Consider the following 21,578-nt stretch of genomic DNA (forward strand, 5'->3'; position numbering starts at 1 on the left):
AGTATTAGAATGTATTGGCTCCGATGAGCCGAAGTTATCACTTTGCAAAGTCTCGCGAGACTTCGGGTGATACCTTCATAAAATTATTTCTACTGTAAAAACCATTTCCCGAACTCAGGTTCCGTTCCAAGTGGTACATTGGAACCGAACCCGAATTTGGAAAATGGTTTTTACAGTAGAAATCATTTTATGAAGTTATCACCCGAAGTCTCGCGAGACTTTGCAAAGTGAAAACTTTGGCTCATAGGAGCCAATACATTCTAATGCTGTATTGCGAATCGACTTCTGATGTTTCATCCGAAGTCGATTCGCTCATTCCTAATTAAGATTTCCACTATGATTCATGTGAACAACTGTCATTGCCAGGGGCCACTACCACACTCATCCACTTCTCTGCCCCTCCCGGGTTGTGCCATGCCAAAGTGGTTGAGTGTGTTAAAGTCTAGCAGGTCTAGGACTAGCAGAAGTAATGAGAAGTGCAGTGTGGACATTATCACACCTTTAGTGACTTTGGTAATGTCAATTTCAGTATGGTGGGGTTGCATCCAGCCTCTAAGAAGATGAAACCAGATTGGTTGAGAGTTGAGAAGACAGTTCAAGGTGGATGTATTTTCCGAAGAATTTTGAGAGCAGTAAGATGAAGCATTGGAAGGACAGAAAGGGCAAATTGAGAGATGGCTTTGTAAAATATTGACCAGTTTACTAAACTGATTTTAACGGTAAACCTTTTAAAGGGGCTTTGCTATCTGGGTCCCCCCACCGATAAACTGTTTGAAGAGGCTACGATCCTCACCGTGGCCTCCTCGCAGTTTACCAAGCACAGCACTGTCCATTGGATAGCAGCTGTGTTTGGTATTGCAGCTCACCACATCCACTTCATTGGGACATAGCTGCACCTGGGCCACCAATGAATCTCTTCAAACAGCCGACCTGAGGATAGGTCATCAATATCATATTCTCAGAAAACCCCTTCAAGTAATTCAAACGTCCATGAGAAAGTTTACAAATAGCATCTAACACTTTGGATGACTGAATATGATTGCTCACTGTGTAATACTTCAATTTCCCTGTGGTGGCACTTTCTGATCACTTTCTGTCGCTCTCTCTCATAGGGGGTAGGCAATGACAGACTTCTCTCAGACAGTGGGGGTTCAAACTGCTTTATTTTGTCACTTTAAAGAGGACCTTTCACCTTGAAAAGCATTGTGAACTAAGTATGCTGCCATGGAGAGCGGCGCCCAGGGATCTCACTGCACTTACTATTATCCCTGGGCGCCGCTCCGTTATCCCGTTATGCCCTCCGGTATCTTCACTCAGTAAGTTATAGTAGGCGGTGTCTGCCCTTGTTCTGTGGGCATCTCCTTCTCCTAGGCTGTAGCGCTGGCCAATCGCAGCGCACAGCTCACAGCCTGGGAGAAAAAAAACTCCCAGGCTGTGAGCTGTGCGCCTCTTTAAGCAGTACAGATGATCACGCAGTTATCGTTACTGGGTCATATGAGGTTCCAGCACCACAAAACACAAATGCAAAACAGACACCTGCCCGTCTAGGCTCTACCTAATACACAGGTCTCCCTAACTCCCTAACTAAGGTGCAGTTCACACATGAGGTGAGACCCGGCTTTTCTCAGCCATACGGTCCAGAAGCCTCCTCGCTGTGACCACACCAATACCTTGGGGGAATATGGTCCAAGAGTCAGGCGTCGCTGGGTCCCCCCAAAGCTCAGGCTTCCTCAGCCTCTTGGCTGGGACCACACAGAGCCTCTGCAGGCTTCCTTTTCCAAGTCCTCTCCCAGACTCATACACAGAGGGTTGTTTCCGTGATTATCACCGACTGTCTCACCTGCGATCACCTCAGGTTAAATGGAATATGTGCAGTGGAAGGGTGTGTGGGCTGAAAGGTCCCACTGCCAAACCTACCTCTTTGTCCAAATAAAATCCAGCCAAACAACTATGTTTGCTGAAGCAACACCATTTCTGGACTTCATTTGCCTCACCCAGATGAGGTATCTGGGTGGGATATACACAACCTCCACGAATTTACCATACACATTACCACAGTACATTAAACACTCTTGGTTCCTATGACTCATCATTTTTAGGGTACTTTCACACTAGCGTTTTTCTTTTCCGGTGTTGAGTTCCGTTACAGGAGCTCAATACCGGAAAAAAAACTGATCAGTTTTATCCTAATACAGTCTGAATGGAGAGCATTCAGTTCAGGATGCATCAGTAAAGTGTTCCTGCAAAACGGATCCGGATTTCCGGTCTGCACATGTGCAGACCTTTAAAAATGCTTCAAAAAAAAAAAATTCCAGATCAATTTTTCCGGATGAGACGGATTCAGTATTGCAATGCATTTGTCAGACGGATCCGCATCCGGATCCATCAGACAAATACCGCCTGTTTGCATCAGGATTGCTGGATCCGCCAGGCAGTTCCGGCGACGGAATTCTCTGCCGCAAGTGTGAAAGTACCCTTAGGAAAACTTGTTATCTCTTTTTGTTTATTTTTTTTATAATTTTTCTTTTTCCACTCCCCCTCCTCAAGCCTTGGAACGCAATGACAGCAATAGTAAATGATGTCTGAGTGACACTGACATACCTAGCTATGGGTAAACGCACATCTGATGGCGTTAACATACAGCGTGTTTAATATCATATAGCATTGGTACATGTCTCATGCTTTTTCATATTCCAAAGCTTCCAAAAATTGGCCCTCATTGGGGGAAGATGATGTTTAAACACATAACGTGTTATGGGCTAAAAAAAAAAATTGGCTTGGGGGAAGGTTATGGTTGGCAAGTGGCATTAGTGGCATGATGCGGGCAGCAGCAGCAGCAGCCGTACAGAACGTTATGGTAGGCAGACAGACAGCAAGAGTGGTAGAATGGGCCACCAGCAGCAAGGAGAGGTCTATTGATCGCATTCAGCCTGAGCTGATAGAAAATGTCAGTATTGATGCAGTAATCACGTTTGTATGCTGCTTAAAGAAATTTAAAGCCCCTCCGCCAATTTTTAAAAAAAATTTCAACCATGTGGAAAATGAATACATGTAAACTGACGATTGAGAGCCATTAGTGGCATGATGTAGGCCACAGGAGCTGTATAGAACGTGATGGCAGTTAGGCAGACAGACAGAAACAGTGGCAAAATGGGGCCAATCAGAGCAAGTCCCACCCCCACTTAATTTTATGGTCATGTGAGACCCCTTCTTCTTCCTCCCGACTGCTTTTTTCCCACCATGTATGCTAAAATGGCGCTACATGCCACTTTCATGGATTCGTCTTGCATAAACCTGAAAAGATTTGGGTTTTTCTGCCGGTCGAAAAATAGAAACATTTGGACTGAGCCTGGTTCACTCATCCTTAATTCTACTAAACTGATAATCTGAATTTACAGTACTTTTGCCTTCTTTTATGGTTCTTGACCTAAACCTCAAGCAGATTAGGGTAGGTGAAAAGTAACACTGTGTCATATAGTATTTCACGTGCTGTAAATAATGTCAATATGGTCTCGTTTTAGGTGCGAGTGACGTTTGCTCACAACCCTGAGTTCTGCAGCCTTTCTACACCCAGAAGGCAGCACACAGTGGAGGTGACGGTGGATGAAAACTCATCGACTGTAGTTCCGTTTGTCATTGTACCGCTCTCTTTAGGGGAACATTATGTTCAGGTGAAAGCTTCAATCTACGGAGAATTAGCAGGCGATGGTGTCAAGAGGAAATTGAAAGTCGTGGTAAGAGAGTATGGCTACTGTATCAGTTATGGCAATCATTTTAATAATTTCTGTTTGGCTCAATCTACTGTACAGTTTCTGGTGCCTGTAGCTGCCCAAACAGTTGATTGGCCGAGGTGTGCCAGGTGTCAGACCTCCATTGATCTGTGTGCCAGGTGTCAGACCTTCATTAATCTGATACTGATGACTAGGGATGGGCAAACTTCAAGTTTTGAAGTTCAAGTTTGGGTTCAGTTTTACGCTGAATTGCACTATGGATTTAGTTACCACGGACCATAACACAATTCCATGACGGAATGCCTTTTCCGTCATAATAGAAGTCTATGGCCAGCATAATGGATCCATCTAGTTTCTGTTATGCAGAAGAGGACTTCTGCATAAAGGAAACCAGATGGATCTACAAAACGTAAAGTTCACTCATCCTTACTGATGACCTAGTCTGAGGAAAGGTCTTTATTATGTAAGTCTTGGGCAACCTCTTGAAACAGTAATTACATTGGCACTTGGCCACAATTTTTTGTGAAAATGACTGACGGTTGTTTTAACACCATCTAAAATTTTTGCTTTCCATTTCAGCCGGAAGGTGTTCGTAAGACGGAAATTGTATCCTCGGTAATACTGGAGCCAGAAGCAAGAAGTAAGTGTCCTTCTCTCCATTTAAATTAGTGTTTGGAGCTATGGTTATAGAAAATTCCACTTTAAAACAGTATTTCCTGAAATAATTTGATGTATTTTGCTTATATATGAGTAAAAAATATTGAAGCAAAAACCATGTATGCTGTTGACTAGTGATGAGCGGCATAGGCAATATTCGAATTCGCAATATTTCAAAAAATTTTGGCTGAATAATCCCCATAAATTAGCAAATTTGAGAATTCATGATCTCCAGTCATTGTTTTCTTGATTGCGAAAAATCGACAATGTAATACATTTGCTATAAATTTGCGAACAGAATATTCAACACTATTCGCAAATACGAATATATAGCACTATATTCTAAATATTTGCGAATTTTCAAAGTGGCGATATTCGCGATTAAAATTTGCGATTCGAATATTCGCGCTCAACACTACTGTTGACCTTTAAAGAATCTTCTCCCTCCATCTTTGTGGCGCTTCCCAGTTTCAGAGTCCCTTATAGAAAAGTGTTCAGGGATTGTTTTAGGGGGTGGCACACTGGGGAATCACTCCATAGACAGGAACCCTACTATTGATTAGTGGTGCATGGTGCTAATGTTCGGAAACAGAATTTCAGTATTATGTGGGAACTATATGGTGGTACAATTTGAAATGCATATGCCGGTATTATTTTGGCTCTATATGCTGGTATAGTTTAATTTGCAGCTAAAATGGTTTTCAGTATGTTGATGGACTATCCTCAGGATACATCATCGATATGAGATCTTAAGGGTCTGACACTCAACACCCCCAACAATAAGCTGTTTTGGGCAGCTGCCGGAGACTCAAGCACTAGGCTCTGTCCACTGTGTGGAACCTATGTCGTGGAACTGCAGCTCAGCATTCAAGTGAATGGGAGCTGACCTGCATTACTCCAGCGACGAAGCTACACAACCGATGGAGCCTTGTTTCCAGTGTTTAGTTTCCAGCACTGGAAACTTGGACCCGCACCAGTCTGAGTATTGGACCTGCACCAGTCTGATGAGGATTTTGAGGATAGGCCATCAATATGTAAGCACGGGAAAACCCCTTTAAAAGCTATGAACCCAATAGGGGCAATTTGTTATGATAGCATTTTACTCATTTAGGGGTAAAAATCTTTTTTTCAATCAGTCTTTATGAAAATGTTTAAGCAGTTGTTGTCATAAACGGGTAACTCTTTGCCTCACTGTATGCATCTTACTTTCATTTGAAACTTCACCGTCAGGCTATGTATGTCCCTTATCTTTGAACTACTAACAGCTCATAAATGATTATTTAACCTATATTCTTATCTGTAAAATAAGAACTGACCTATAATGATTGTATATGAGGTCAGGAGATTAGAGATTAAGAGCCATCAGCTGAGGGAAAAAGTATAAACACAGAGCCTGGCACTACAGAATCCAAAGTCTGTACAGAGAAAGGGGTTGAACATTTTTAAACAAAGACAAATTTTTTAAAATGACGTTTAGCTCTAAATGAAGTGCATAAATACAAAAACAATTGCCCCCCAAAGGTATCTATAGACTTTAGGTAAAAGAAATACAATATGAACATCCTTACAGATCTCTTTTGATGCCACAACTCGTATATAACATTCTGCTTGAAACCAGACGCACAGCGATTCAGTGATCATCATACCACCCACATAGTGAAATGGGCTGTCTCTGATCAGAAAACTCTTCTAATATGGCGTTGGTTCACCTGTTACCCAATAAAAAGCATCACTCTTATGGAAAGGCTTCATTCTCATTACAGAGAATACTGCATTTCTATTCATATGCACCTGACCCAATTGGAGCACTGAGGGGCTGACCAGAGCCCTCAGAGCACCAGTTGTTACACTCCTTTAACTTTAGTCCCTCCCCACTTCCCCTGGATTGACAGGTATAGACTTGTCTTCTGGTCTCAGAATTTGCTCAGTGGAACACTTGTTGCACTCCAGGCAGCGCAGATTCCAGCTGAGCAAGCGCCGAGACCAGGAGACACAACAGCGCAGGTGCGAGATGACAGGTCTCGGTGCTTGCTCAGTTGGAATTTGCATTCCTTGGAGCACAGTAGCAGATCGACTGGGCAAGTTCAGAGACTGGAAGACACAGCGCTGGAACAAGAAGACTGGTATAGGTGAGATGTCTAGCCCTGGCAATCAAGGGTAATGGGGGAGAGATTAAAGCTGAAAGGGTGTAACAAACTGGTGCTCCAAGGGCTGTGGATGGCCGCTCTATGCTCTAGTTAGGTCATCTGCATGTGAATAAAAATGCAGTATTTTCTGTAAGGAGGCAACATATAGTCATGATCAGGGTATGATCAACCTAACCAGGCTATCTACAGATCCCTTGTGATGCCACAACTCGCATATATAACACAACATTCTGAATCAAGCCAGACGCACAGCGATTCAGTGATCATCATGCCACCCACATTGTTAAATGGGCTGTCTCTGATCAGAAAACTCTTCTAATATGGCGTTGGCTCACCTGTTACCCAATAAAAATCATCACTCAAATGGAAACGCTTCATTGGCAAAACCACTAATGATGATGGACATGGATGTTGGGTGGCCTTTCCATTGACATTCCATGTCACCCCTTAATTTCCAACAGAATTGAGAGTTTCCGTTACCATGATGAACATTAATTTTCACATCTTTGGTTCTTTCAGGTGGAGATCATGTAGTAAAGGTGCCATCACTTGCCAATAAGAAAATTGTTCCAGGCTCACCAACTACAATTATTGTCAATGTACAAGGTGCGCTGCTGAGTAACGACCATTGCTGTTGGGTACCTGCTGATGACCTGTCACAGTTTTTTTTTTTTATCTCTCTTAGGGCGGGTTCACATCAGCATTATGAATTCCGTTATTGCATTCCGTTATAACATGGTTTTAACGGAAAATAATGGAATTTGTAAGGCAGATTTCAAAACTGAAAACTTTAGAGGCCTTCTGGTTTTTGTCCCTCATATAAGAGGTCTATGGGCAGCATAACGGATCGATCCGTCTGGTTTCTGTTATAAAGAACTTTCTTTTTCATCCTGCATAACGGAAACCAGATGGATCCATTATGCTTGCCCATAGACCTCTATAAGGAGGAATCAAAACGGAAGGCCTCTAAAGGTTTCCGTTTTGAATTCCGTCTTACAATTTCAGTTATTTTGCGTTATAGCGATGTTATAACAGAAAGCAATAATGGAATTCAGAATGCTGATGTGAACCTGCCCTTAGTTGGTTTACAAGACTATACAAGTGAATGTTCATCTTTGGAAATTATATGTCTTTCTTTAGGAATACCGATTGCACAATTTGTTGAAGATGCCATAGACGGTGCCAGCCTAAGCCATCTTATCGTTACGCCAGGCGGTTGTTGCGAACAAACCATGAGGAGCCTTACTCCAGTTGTTATCGCCACATATTATCTTGATGCCACTAATCAGTGGGACCGAATAGGAGTCAATCGCCGGGAGGACGCCATTCAAAAAGTCATCAAAGGTAGTATCAGGTTATCTCTTGGGGTGACATTACTAGGAGTTCAAACTTCATGTTGTATCTACTGTAGTAAGTAACCATTCCATATTTGGTCTTTCCTTACTTTCTTACTAGGTTATGTCCATCAGCTCAATTATCGTAAAAGTGATGGATCTTTAGGATCTTTCCCTGGGACAGACTCTGGCACATGGTAGCTATGACATCTTCTTTTAGGGTCATTGATGGCCTATTCTTCTGTAGGCTTATTATAACTTTTTCATATTAATTCCACCATTGCTTTGTCTTTAGGCTCACCGCTTATATTCTTAAAGTTTTTGCTATGGCTAAGAGTATTACCAACATTCAGGATGATAAACTGTGTGAGTCTGTGAAGTGGCTTATTTTGACGAAGCAGAAGCCGGATGGGATGTTCACTGAGAACATTCCTATTAGTAGTCAATATACAAGGGTAAGAACTTCAAATAAACACATAACATTAAATTTTTAAGTTATTCACTGCCAGAAGGTTGAGGTAAGCAAGACTTAAAAAGCATATGTCAGCATGATCAACCCTACTAAACCAGGCATAAAGCCTGCTAGGGTTGATCATGCTGATAAAAATGATAACCTGATCATGATTATCTGTTGCTTCATTACAGAGAATACTGCATTTCAATTCATATACACCTGACCCAATTGGAGCACTGAGGGGCTGACCAAAGCCCTGAGAGCACCAGTTGGATACACTCCTTCAGCTTTAGTCCCTCCCCACTTTCCCTGGATTGATAGGTCTACACTTGTCTTCTGGTCCCAGAATTTGCTCAGTGGATCTCTTGCTGCACCCCAGGCAGTGCAGATTCTAGCTGAGCAAGCGCCGAGACCAGGAGACACAACAGTGCAGGTGCAAGATGACAGGTCTCGGTGCTTGCTCAGTTGGAATTTGCAGAAACCGGAAGACACAGTGCAGGAACAAGAAGACTGGAATAGATGAGATATCTATCCCTGGCAATCAAGGGGAATGGGGGAGAGACTAAAGCTGAAAGGGTGTAAAAAACTGGTGCTCCAAGGGCTGTGGCTGGCCCCTCTATGCAAAAAAATAAAATAATCCGTCAAAGGGAAGATATCTTTATAGTAGTGTAATTACAAGTATCACTATCACAGATTACCACTATAGTATAAAATGTAACATTTATTGTACAATTAAAATAACCCCACATACAACACGCGTTAAACAAAACAAAAATAGATGCGTACAGTCAGGACTCGGTGGTCATCAATTTTCCATGATGTAGGAAGGGGCAGTCCCATAGGCAGGGTAGTGGTCCTAACTTGGGGATCTCTCCCTACTATTCACCCTATATTTGTGTCCCTGCCTAAAAAACACAATGGCCGCCCCGATAGGGGCGATCCCGTATTCAGGAACCTCCTATATATCCTAGGATGGCCCTGAAAAAAGGTGATACGAGAAGGGCACCTCAATAGTTGAAAAATACCAACATATATTTGTTAGGTTCCTTGATTCCAATGCATTTCAACCAGTGTGATAAATCAGGCTCATCAGGAGACACTCAACAAGTATAGGGTATATAGGAGGTTCCTGAATACGGGATCGCCCCTATCGGGGCATCCATTCAGTTTTTTAGGCAGGGACACAAATATAGGGTGAATTGTAGGGAGAGATCCCCAAGTTAGGACCACTACCCTGCCTATGGGACTGCCCCTTCCTGCATCATGAAAGATTGATGACCACCGAGTCCTGACTGTATGCATCATTTTTGTTTTATTTAACACGTGCCCTCTATGCTCTAGTTAAGTCATCTGCATATGAATTAAAATGCAGTGTTTTCTGTAGGGAGGCAACGTATAGTCATGATCAGGGTTTGATCAACCTAACCAGGCTATATGTGTGGAGGAGGAATAATTTTATGAACAACTGTTTTAAAATTTTTACCAAAAAATTAGCTTCATGACTAATTACTTCGTCACGAAGCGGAGTTCAATCACAGGGAGCTGCGATAGTGCTGCTGCCCATCATTGTACCCCTCAAATACCACATTAATACATGATGGCGGCATCTGAGTGTAAAAACAGTGTAAAATTAACATTAAAAAAATTAAATCATACTTGCTCGCGACGGGCCGGCTGCCGCCATCTTGCTTGAAGATCCGGTGCGAAATTAGGATTTTGGCCGACATCTTCAATCAAGATGGCGGCGGCCAGCCCGTCGCGAGCAAATGGAGAAGGTAGGTGTGATTTTTTTTTTTTGGTTTTTTTACAGTATTTAAATTATTAAAAATTTGGGTTTGCGGTGAATCAAATTTATCCTGAAATTCGGATCGAATTCCACTTTGGTGGACTTGATTCGCTCATCTCTTTTGGCGATCAATACAAGTAATATATTATAAGGACTTTAGAGCATTTCCCAATCATTTTGATTGTGACAGAGCCTCGACTGAGACTCCCATAAATCTCAAAGCCAGATGAGGTCCAATTTAGATATAAAAAAAGGTAAAAAAAAGCAAGGCAGACAAAGACGTTTTCCATGATGGACCATCAACGGAGATCTCTGTTATCTGCCATGGTTTCTTTACTCATCAGTCTAGGAGAGGTACGCGCTCTAGTTTGGGAGACCAGCTGTGTATGGAGACTTAGTGGAAACATATTATGTAAAAAAAAAGGTATCTTCCACAGACAGAGAACCATCTCACTGGTGTCATCCAGAAGTAGTTCCCTATGAGTCAATATCTGACTTTTCTAAAAAGCCTTGGAACATGACAAGGTAAAATAGCCAATGCTACTCCATACTGTTGTGGATGGATATACAATATGGCTTGGCTATTTTCCTTTATCACGTTCCAAGGTTTGTCAGACGGCCCTCTTTCTCTGGGAAATACCACTTACAGTACAAGGATGGCTGCCTTGCTCTGAACACTGACTCCACTACAGTAACTGACCTGGTGCCACCAATGTCCCACAGTGCAAATAGTGGCGACTGCAGTTAACACTGATGTCCAACCAGGGGCGTAGCTAGAACTGACTGGTCCCCACAGCATATTTTTGTCCCCCCCCCCCCCCCCCCCACACACACTTCTTTGCAAACCCCATTCATGTGGTTATTTAGTGATTTTTTTTTTTCCATATATTTAACGCCTTAGTGACCAGCCTGTTTTGGGCCTTACTGACCAAGCGTTTTTCTCCCTTTTTTCATTATCGTGTTCCAAGAGCTATAACTTTTTGATTTTTCCGTCTATGTAGCTTTATGAGGGCTTGATTTTTTGCAGGACCAGTTGTAGTTTTTAATGGCACCATTTTGGGGTTTTCATAACTTTCTTATTAAAGGGAACCTGTCACCTCCCAAAACCATCCCAAGCCGCCAGCAGTACCTGCGTGTAGCCAGCAGCATGTTTGTAATGATAATTTCTTCCTGAAGGCAGATGCAGCAACGTTGTTTTATCCCCTGCCTGGCACGCTTCTCCAGTCAGGCTTGAAGTCATGGAGGCAGCGGCCGGGTCGTTATGGACACGGCAATACCAAACACATGGGAAGATTATTTTTTTTGCTATTTTTTTTCATTGAAAAGCATATTTTCAATTAAAAAAAAAGGGTACAATTTTTCTAGGATTTTTTTTATTGAATAAATTAGTTTTGTTTTTTTACTTTTTTTACCACTTAATAGTCCCACAAGGGGACTATAACATACAGCTTTTTGATTGATTTTAAAATGCAATGCATTATCCCTATAGTGCATTGCATTTTAATGTCAGTGCTATTCTGACATTGACCAGCAGGCTGCGCCAGAGAGGCACAGCCTGCTGGAAACTACTCAAGGCGGGTCTGGGGCCTACATCAGACACCTGCCAGCCTTGACACACATCAGCACCCCGCGATCGCATTTGCAGGGTGCTGATGGGAGACAGATGGGAGTCCGCTCCCTTGTCAGCAATTTACATGCAGCGGGCGCCATTGCCCGTGGCATGTAAAGTGTTAAACAGCCCGTACCGGCACTCCTGTCGGTCTGGGCTGTTAGAGCATGGCTACGGTCCCCCGTGCAGCGCTTAGACTGGGCTGCCGTATGGCCCAGCCTAAGGCCCCTTAGTAACCGCTGTAAAAAGGAATATTGGTGGTCACTAAGGGGTTAAAAGGTGAAGCGTCACCTGTGTGGCAAATGACCCAGTGACATGCTGCATGGGTGACAAATCACTGCTGTGATCAGTCATTGGCTACAGTGGTCACCTGCCTTCAAAATAAGCACTAGTATCCAGCAGAGCAGCGGAGGCAGAGAAGAGAAGATGCCATGTACTGCATGCTATAGTACAGAAGGATGAAAGAGGAAGGAATGGGCAGAGGTTGGCATGGCTGCCAGGCAGATGCAACATAAACCTGTCCTGCACTCACTGCTGAGCCCTGCGCCTGGCCCAATAACTCACACCTCTCCTCTCCCAGCTGCCCTCATGCCCTGAACCTGTAGGATGCCTTCTTTCTGCTATGAGGCAGGGCACATACTGTAACTGCCAAAATCTTGTCCTCTTTAAGTCTGTTCCTCCTGTTTCCTGAGATCCCTGGGGACTGTTGTAACATCCAAGAGTTATGTTACTAAACTTTTTTTACCCCGCTACAACCTGTTAAATGTATCTGCTTTGTCATCCTGTGTAATTTAACATCACATTCTCACAAATGTGCATATTCTAAGCCTGTTACATGTAATTTGCTGTAATTTCCATGTACACCAGCAGGTGGCAGCAATGTGTTATTAGGAACTTAGACAGTTTAGCATTTCTAGACTGGAATAGTACATTCCAGTTTAGCTCCCCCCTCTTTGAGGAGGTGTGGAATGTTCCCGCATCCTGCCTCATGGGGAGGAAAGGAAGTTAGAGTTAGTGTGCCAGCCACCCCGGCTAGGTGAAGGCTGTGCTGGTAGGAGCTCCCAGTTCTAGGGATCCCAACCCAGGATCGTGTCTCGGCTGAGACCAAAGATCACCATTCCCAGCCTGAGCCCTTCAGCCTCAGCTGGTGACAAGCAAGCAGCCACCTCCAGAACTCCAGGAAGAACCATTCCCTGTGAGCACAACTGTGAGTACCATCCAGAGACCAGGAGAAGCCAAATTCCTCCTCAGCTAGTCAGTCCCATACACAGCAGAAGATAGACAGAGCAGAAGATATAGATTCCTGCCATATTCTCCAGGCACATGATAGAAGCAGGAGAGATAGTAATCCCTGCCACATATTGACAATACCTGCTGGGACCCAAGACTATTGCTGTATCTCATGTGGATTAATGCTGCATCCAGTAAAGACAAGTTTGAATTATATCCCAAGTCTGGATCTCGTTCATTGCTACCGAGTTCCTCAATTACTCCTACTAGCAACACACTCATTTAATGCAAGTGAGCCAGGATCCAGGAGTCCAGCTGTACCAAGGTTGGTGACACTATTGACACTATTGCCACTACTATACAGAGACATTACACCACTCTGGCATTCCTCACCTGGTACATGAGTTGCAACACCTTAAAGGGCCCTGAGACTGTACCCTGCGCACGCTGCAATTGGCATCACAAACAAAAAACTCTTAACTATCATTTACACCTGACCCAGTCATTGCATATTATAGCGTCAGTGTGCATAACCCCAATCCGGCTTACTACACTGTCATCGATGGGTAGAAGGCCCAGAGGAAAGCACATCAGATGGGTAGAAGGCACAGAGTACTGGGGGCATCAGATGGGTAAGAGGTTCAGGGGACTGGCATCAGATAGGAAGGGAGCCCAGGGAACTGGCATTAGATGGGTAGAAGTCCCAGAGGACTGGAGGCATCAGATGGGTAGGGGGTCCAGGGGACTGGCATCAGATGGGAAGGGAGCCCAGGGAACTGGCAATAGATGGGTAGAAGTCCCTGAGGACTGGGTGCATCAGATGGGTAGGGGGCCCAGGGGACTGGCATCAGATGGATAGGGGGACTGGGGAAGGGGGCCCAGAGGACAGCAGATGAATGTCAGCTGGGGGGGGGGGGCAGAGATGGAGGACAGACACAGGCTCTTCTTCCTGCAGGACTTCCTGTTTCACACTGATCAGTCTTCCCTCATCCTCCTGTTATTGCCGACTACAGAGCAGTATATGGAAGCTGGACTGTACTAATAGTACAGGAAAAGGAGGGGAGACGGGATCTCCCTGTAACACAGTGTACTGATCCATGGCTGCACAATGAAGCAGCAAGGCTCCTCCATTAATGCTCCATGCTGATGGGCGGGGCTTATCTGACTACTTTGCACCACTAGTATTCTAGAGCATTGCTGTGAGTGTAGAGGGGGTGGGGCCAGTCCGACACTGTTTAGTACCGCTCCTGGACCCCTTCTGAGCTCGGGCCCCGAAGCAGCCACTTCCCTGATAGCTTGGCCACTGTGTCTAACAGTTTATCTTGTGGAACAACTGCCAAACTCTGCATCCACACACCATCACCTTCTTACAGCTAAGGCTTCTTTCACAACAGCAACGACGGATCCAGCAAAAAAGCTTCCGTTACTGATAATACAACCATCTGCATCCGGACAATTGTATTATCTTTAAATTCCGGCTTTCACGCTGATGCTCCCCACACTGGGCCTGATGAAGGGCTGCATATAGCCCGAAACGTTGCCTGAAATTATGTCCGGCTGAATAAAATCATTAATTACTTCACCTTCAACTCTAGAGTGCTGTCAATTTGTATGTATTATCTTTAAAATAACCATGACGGATCCGTCATGAACACCATTGAAAGTCAAAAGGGGACGGATCCGTTTTCTATTGTCTATCTTGCAGCGTTATTCTGTCCGCGATGGGGACGCAACCAAACGGAACGGAATGCATTCTGGTGACTCCTTATAGTTCAGTTTTGTCCCTATTGACAATGAATGGGGACAAAACGGAAGTGTTTTCCTCCGCTATTGAGATCCTATAGCGGAACTCAATAGCAGAAAGCGAAAGCGCAGATGTGAATGTAGCCTAAGAACAGCTCATCATTATGAAATCCAAGAACACCTTCAATGCTTGAAAAAGGGCTCTTTAACTATTTCAGTACTTTGCAATGTTATGTTTTTGCATTTTCATTTTTAATTCCCTGCCGTCCTGGGGTCATAACTTTTTCTTTTTTCGGTTCACATTGCCATATGAGGGCTTGTTTTTTGCGGGACAAGTTGTAATTTCTAATGGCACTGTTTCCAATTGCATATGTCATAGTGGGAAGGTAGAAAGAAAATTCCAAATGGGAAGGGATTGGAAGAAAAATGCAATTTAGTACATTTCATTTTTACGGTGTCCTCTATTCGGTAAAACAGACTTGTGCCCTTCATTCTCTGGGTCAGTACGATTACAACAATACACATTTATATTGTTTTTCCATTTATATAGTTTTTCTTGTTTTACTACTGAAAAAAAAATTAAAAAAACTTTGGAAAAATATATTTTTTTATTTACATCTGGGTTGATATGTATTTTTTATAAATTTAATTTGGAGTGCAAATGATACATTAGGTATATATACATCTGTATCTCTATAAAAAATATCACATGATCTACCCCCCAAGGTGAATGTTGTAAAAAAAAAAAAAAGAACTGTGCCAAAACAACCAATTTTTTGGTCACCTTGTCACAGTGTAATATAGAATGATCAAAAAATCATATTTAACCAAAAATGGTACTAATAAAAATGTCAAGTCTTCCCGCAAAAAAGGAGCCCAACTGGGGTCACTTTTTGAGAGTTTCTAAGGTAGGGGTGCATTGGGGGCTTAAAATGTGAAATGGTGCCTAAAAACCAGTTCTGCAAAATCTGCCCTCCAGAAACCCTATGGCGTTTCTTTCCTTCTGCTCCCTGCTGTGCACCCATACAGCAAATTACGACCACATATGGGGTTTTTCTGTAAACTGCAGAATCAGGGTAATACAGGTGAAACTCGAAAAATTTGAATATCATGCAAAGTTCATTTATTTCAGTAATGCAACTTAAAAGGTGGAACTAACACATCAGATAGACTCATTACATGCAAAGCGAGATATTTCAAGCCTTTATTTGTTATAATTTGGATGATTATGGTTTACAGCTTATGAAACCCCAAAGTCTCAATTTTGAGGTACCCTTTGCTCAGGGGATATGGATTAATTAGCTGACTAGAGTGTGACACTTTGAGCCTAGAATATTGAACCTTTTCAGAAATGTCTAATTTTAAGCTGCATCAATGCAATTCCTTTTAATTTGCATTACTGAAATAAATGGACTTTTGCACGATATTCAAATTTTTCGAGTTTCACCTGTAGATATTGAGTTTTGTTTCGCTGTTAACCCTAGATGTGTTACAGCATAAAAAATGTATTAAAATGGAAAGTCTGACAAAAAAAAAAATTCTTATCCATTTTCCTTTTATTCTTGTGGAACACCTAAAAGGGTAACAAAGTTTTTAAAATCAGCTTTGAATAAATTAAGGGAATGCAGTTTCTAAAATGGTCACTTATGGGTGATGTCTAATATGTATGCCCCACAAAGTGACTTCATAACTGCACTGGTCCTTAAAAAAGTGGGTTTTGGAAATTTTCTTAAACATTTTAACAATTGCTTCTAACATTCTAATTCTTCAAATGTTAAAAAAAAAAAAAATGACATTTACAAAATGATGCCAAAGACATATGGTAAATGTAAAATAATAACTATTTTATGAGGTTTGGCTATCTGCCTTAAAAGCAGAGAAATTCAAATTTAGAAAATTGCTAATTTTTCCGAATTTTTGTAAAATTTGGGATTTTTTTTAATGCATATCTACTCAAATTTACCAATGTTATGAAGAACAATGTGTCATGAGAAAACAATCTCAGAATGGCATGGATAAGCAAAGGTATTCCAAATATTATTACAACATAAAGTGACACGTCAGATTTGCAAAAATATGGCCTGGTCCTTAAAGGGAACCTGTCATGTGGATATTTGATTATAATTTAACTAATTATATGCAATCATTAACTACTAAAAAGTACCTTAGATGTATTCACTTACTGGTGTGACAGATGGTTACCTCATAATATACACACAAAGATGCCGCATGCCAATGAGCTGATTTGAGTCCAGTGTGATGTCATTGAGTCCAGCGTATATTTAATTCAGAGCTATAGCCATTCCCCTGCCCACCTGCTGCTGATTCATATGGAAAAAAACTGTCATTCAGCAGCAGGTAGGCGGGGAGAGTCAGGAGCTCATGAATATTCAGGACTCATCATTATCAGCTGGAGCTTTTCAATACAAGATGTTGGCAGATTGACTGGGTCAATTAAAGAAAGTGACCCAGCATTGTGCTAAGAGAATCAATCACTTATTTATGTTACCCTTAGTTAGGACACCATAAAACTGGTGACAGGTTCCCTTTAAGGTGAAAAATAGCTGTTTCCTCTAAGGGTTTATAGTAGGGGCATTTTTGGACATGGTGGTGCTTATGATTTTTTTTTGTTTATGTTTATTTCAAATTTGGAGACGGGGAGTGATATATATATATATATATATATATATATATATCCTTTTTTTCTTCTCCTTTTCTCTTTTTTTTTTTTTTTATCCATCAGAAGAACAGAAATTAAACAGGATTCTGTGAAACAACCGATCCTATTGCAGATTTGGCATCTGTTTGAGCCATTTCTGAGATCCATTTTCGTCTGACTTTTTTTATCCTGTCTAAAAAAACGGATCTCAGATGGAAATGGCTCAAACGGATGGCAACAATTTGCAACAGGATCACTTTTTTTTTTTTTTTTACAAGATCCTGTAAAAAAAATTATCCTGTGCATAAACTGATACACAGGGTCTGTTCTTTTACAGAATCCTGTTTGAAACGGTGATGTGAACTCTCCCTAAGTGTTGGGGTTTGTTGAGTGTCATCTTGTGGTGGTCAGGCAACACAGGCTTCAGCAAAGCTTAAGAAACTGTAAAGATTCAGTGATGATATCTCCTAAAAATATTTTTTTCTCTTTCTCAGGGTGGTGTCGCGGGTTCGACAGATGCTGATGTTGCTTTGACGGCTTTTGTTGTTATTAGTCTTTTGGAAAGTCAAAAACTCTGCACCGGTTCTGTCAATGTAAGTGACTTGTAGAAAGAACTTATTAACTAACAACATGACCTGTAGAGAGTTGTTTCACTGGCACAGTGGTCGGACGGTGGACACTCTACGCATACGTAATATGTAGACAGAGTAAGAGCAGACACAGTTGCAATTTTCTAAATTTTATTTGGTAATGGTGAAACTCCGATGTTTCAGTCAGACCAGATCTAAGGCTAAGGACATCAACTCCTGAGGGAGGACCCCTTTGACCAGCTGTTACAGAGGTTCTTTCTAGGTAATACGACCATTACCTTATAGGCATCTACATGGATCACGTGGCGGGCAACCAGTATCTACAGCATTTTCAGAAGTTATGCTTCTCAACCATTAGGGTGCTGAAAACCTTAGTTATCAGTGCCTCTATCTCTGTACATCCTAGCAGTGGCTCATTGATATTTTTCGACAAAAAAAATGGGTTAAGCAGCACTCCAGGTCCCAATCTGGGGACAGTTGCCAGTAGAAAAATAGATTAGATGGTGCCCGCGGATGGGGATTCTGGCTGGGGGTCCCATAAGGTTACAAATACATAGAAAATCCACAGCACTCCTCAGTTCTGGTGAAAAAGCCGGTTACTTTATTGGTAACAGCAGCATACAGAAAGCAACGTTTCAACCATCTCTGGTCTTTCCCAAGCTTGAGAAAGACCAGAGATGGTTGAAACGTTGCTTTTTGTATGCTGCTGTTACCAATAAAGTAACCGGCTTTTTCACCAGAACTGAGGAGTGCTATGGATTTTCTATTTATTTGTAACCTCATTGATATTTTTCAGCACATTCTTAGCAGATGTACTTGTAGTGATGAGAAACGCCCGGCAGTCACACACAGTGCCAACAGTGACAGCTGCAGTTTATGCTGATTTCCAAGCTCCAAAGTCTGCTGCCACACACCTTCAACTTTTTAGAGAACCAAGCAATCTGATACACTAGGGTAACTCAGTGTTTTACCAGGAACACAGAATAAAGGAGATGTCCCACATGATAACCATAATCCTATTTGACCTTTAGAATTCCCTAAGATACTTTATAGACAAGTCTGATCAGCAACAGAAGGAAGACCTTTGGATGACTCTTTCTATGAGGTGCAGGGCAGGGACTCTGTAATAGTGCTCAGTGGTAGTATCTAAAGCCCTAGACTTCACGGGTCCTGTTTTTCTCTCTACCTCTCTCAAAGGAAGTAATTCTCTACAGCCAGAAGGTTGGCGATCTCTTTGCACACCTGACCTCCTGTAGCATGATTTCCACCATTGTTTTACACTAAAGTTCCACTTTGCCATTCAGAGAAGCCAGAGTTGCTGTTGCCGGTGTACTGCAGCACATTTCTCATTTACTTGAATGGAAGCTGAGCTGCGGTACCCAAACATGACCACTACACAATGGATGAAACATTCCGCCTGCTGGTTGCATCCACTGTATAGATTATTACATTGACAGTGCTCAAAACAGTTAATTGGTGGGGGTGCTGGGTGTTGGACCATATGTAACTACTGGAAAACTCCTTTATTGGTAAGTCTAACATTCCACTGGGTCAGCAAGTGGAAAGGACAAAGGTCTAATTGCATATTGCATAATGGAGGGAACTGTGTTACAGAGGGACCATGAAGTCAGGTGTGCTAAGACCTACACAATCTAAATCATTAGAAAAATTGGGATCTCTGTAATCTAGCTTCCTGACCAATATATTCCCAGGGGTGATGTGTGGCATAGCCACATGTAAAGTTGACAGATACATTTTCTTGTGCTCCATATTGGAGGATGCAGAAACCCCCAAAAAAGGGAACATGCCATCAGAAAATTACATTGTTTCAATTTAGTTTGTTAAACTTATTTTCAAGAACATTTTGATTAGCATTCTTTTCTGTTTGGGAAGAAAAGCTAATTTGAATATCTTTCCCAGAAACCCAAAGGTATGTAAATTGGCATGCTTGACAAAAATGAAGAAGTAATAGCCTATCTACTGTCATAAAGAATTAACATATGTAAATTTACATATATTCTTCCTAGAAATCAAGAGTAGTGTCACCTGGCATACAATATTCATGCACATTTTTTAGTCTCCCTAATGATAAATATCACCCAGAAGAGTATATGTGTAATGTAGGATCAAACCTGTCTAAATAGTTGATGGTCATGGTTCACATTTTACCCTTGGTGGACAGTGACCTCTGTACAGGTCACTGAGCATGCCCACAACACTCCCCCATAGAAGACAATGAACGTCTCCAGTCCATGTAGCTGCAGTCATGCTGATCCCTGAATTCTGTTAAAAGCAGACCACCCTCCTTACTCATGTTCTGGAAAAGGAATAAAAAAATTAACTGTCAGACCAGACAACCAGTTTTAAACTGTGAAGAGTTATGTTCTGTAGTATCTGTAAGGTTTGGCAAGTAATTCTTAAAGGGAAGGTAGAATTTAGATCTTTAGCCTAGCTACACTTTACCAAAGACTTTGTTGAGCACTGCTGTGTACAGGTAGATTGTCTTATAAAGGTTGTCCAGGTTGTAGATATATATATATTTTTTTTTATCTAATCCCAGGCATGGTGAACTGTGGAGAAATCCATACTCACCTGGTCCCTGCCATTGGGTTGCGACTCTCAGGCTCCTAGGCTGTCTTCATTGGATTTGTGGTCCCGTCTCTCAACTTCCTGCGTAGACAAGGTTATGTATCTATGGCTGCAGCCAATGACTGGCCCCCCAACCTTCATGTGTCCCCAAGCAACCCATGGTCAAGCAGTGATGTACATGTGGACATGAAACAACTGAATCTGAAACTCAGTCATTGGCTGCAGTGGCGCATACGACCCCATCTGAGCAGGAGCTGTATCCCAATGCTACAGTTTTCTGTGTAGTAGCTCCTTTAAGACTTGTGGCATAATGTAGGCTACAATAGACATTTTGACTAGGTAAGGATGGATTTTGTAAGCTCACTGGGATGCCCGGCATGGAACAGCACAGTCTGTCACTAGTTAATATAGTGAAAAAGAAGGTTCCCAAGAGATATACCACCCAGGGAGGCCAAAAGGCTCTATTGGTCTTTGTCGCTATAACGGGAGCCTATAGATTTGCTTAACGCTTGTTACTTTCTTTCCTTAACCCTTATCTAGTAGAAGTCACTATATTACAATGTTATGACAGTGCTTCTGTATTTGATAAACCTTTTAAGAGACATAACATGTGAATAACTGTCACTGCTTTTGATACCAGATATTTTCCAAATGTTTGCTAAAGTATCTCTCATTCCTTTAAGAATCTGCATGTCAGCATTAATAAAGCGGGGACCTTCATAGAGGAACGCTATAAACTACTGAAGAACCCACATTCAGTTGCAATCACATCATATGCACTTGCTTTGGCTGGCAGACTAAAGGACCCACAGAAGCTTCTGTCTGTAGCAAAAGGTAAGGTTTATGTACGGTAGGCGGTTAGAGGGTTGCCTGCAGTCGGAGAACTGGCCAGCATGGTGGTCTCCGTGTTTAACATTATAGCGGTTGTAGGTTGTAATCTGACCAAGAGAAACATCAGCTTTGAGTTTGTATGTTCTTCTTATGATTGTGTGGATTTCCTCACATGACAACAGGAAATTAAAAAGAGACCTCCTCACTTGGGACAGTGA

The 21,578-nt window shown here is 42.2% G+C and overlaps 1 protein-coding gene across 1 annotated transcript in view; it reads left to right on the forward strand.

Annotated features, from left to right (window-relative positions):
* The window catches only part of LOC120988562 (venom factor-like), a 170,604-nt gene that overhangs the window by 63,403 nt on the left and 85,623 nt on the right, over positions 1–21,578 (forward strand). The window contains exons 21-28 of the mRNA XM_040416090.1: positions 3,522–3,734; positions 4,311–4,371; positions 7,055–7,141; positions 7,676–7,879; positions 7,991–8,066; positions 8,165–8,324; positions 17,845–17,943; positions 21,213–21,363. Of these exons, the coding sequence (XP_040272024.1) occupies positions 3,522–3,734; positions 4,311–4,371; positions 7,055–7,141; positions 7,676–7,879; positions 7,991–8,066; positions 8,165–8,324; positions 17,845–17,943; positions 21,213–21,363 (1,051 nt within the window). The remainder of the gene's footprint in view (positions 1–3,521; positions 3,735–4,310; positions 4,372–7,054; positions 7,142–7,675; positions 7,880–7,990; positions 8,067–8,164; positions 8,325–17,844; positions 17,944–21,212; positions 21,364–21,578) is intronic.

The sequence above is a fragment of the Bufo bufo genome, chromosome 1 (genome assembly GCF_905171765.1).
Source record: "Bufo bufo chromosome 1, aBufBuf1.1, whole genome shotgun sequence".
Classification (NCBI taxonomy): domain Eukaryota; kingdom Metazoa; phylum Chordata; class Amphibia; order Anura; family Bufonidae; genus Bufo; species Bufo bufo.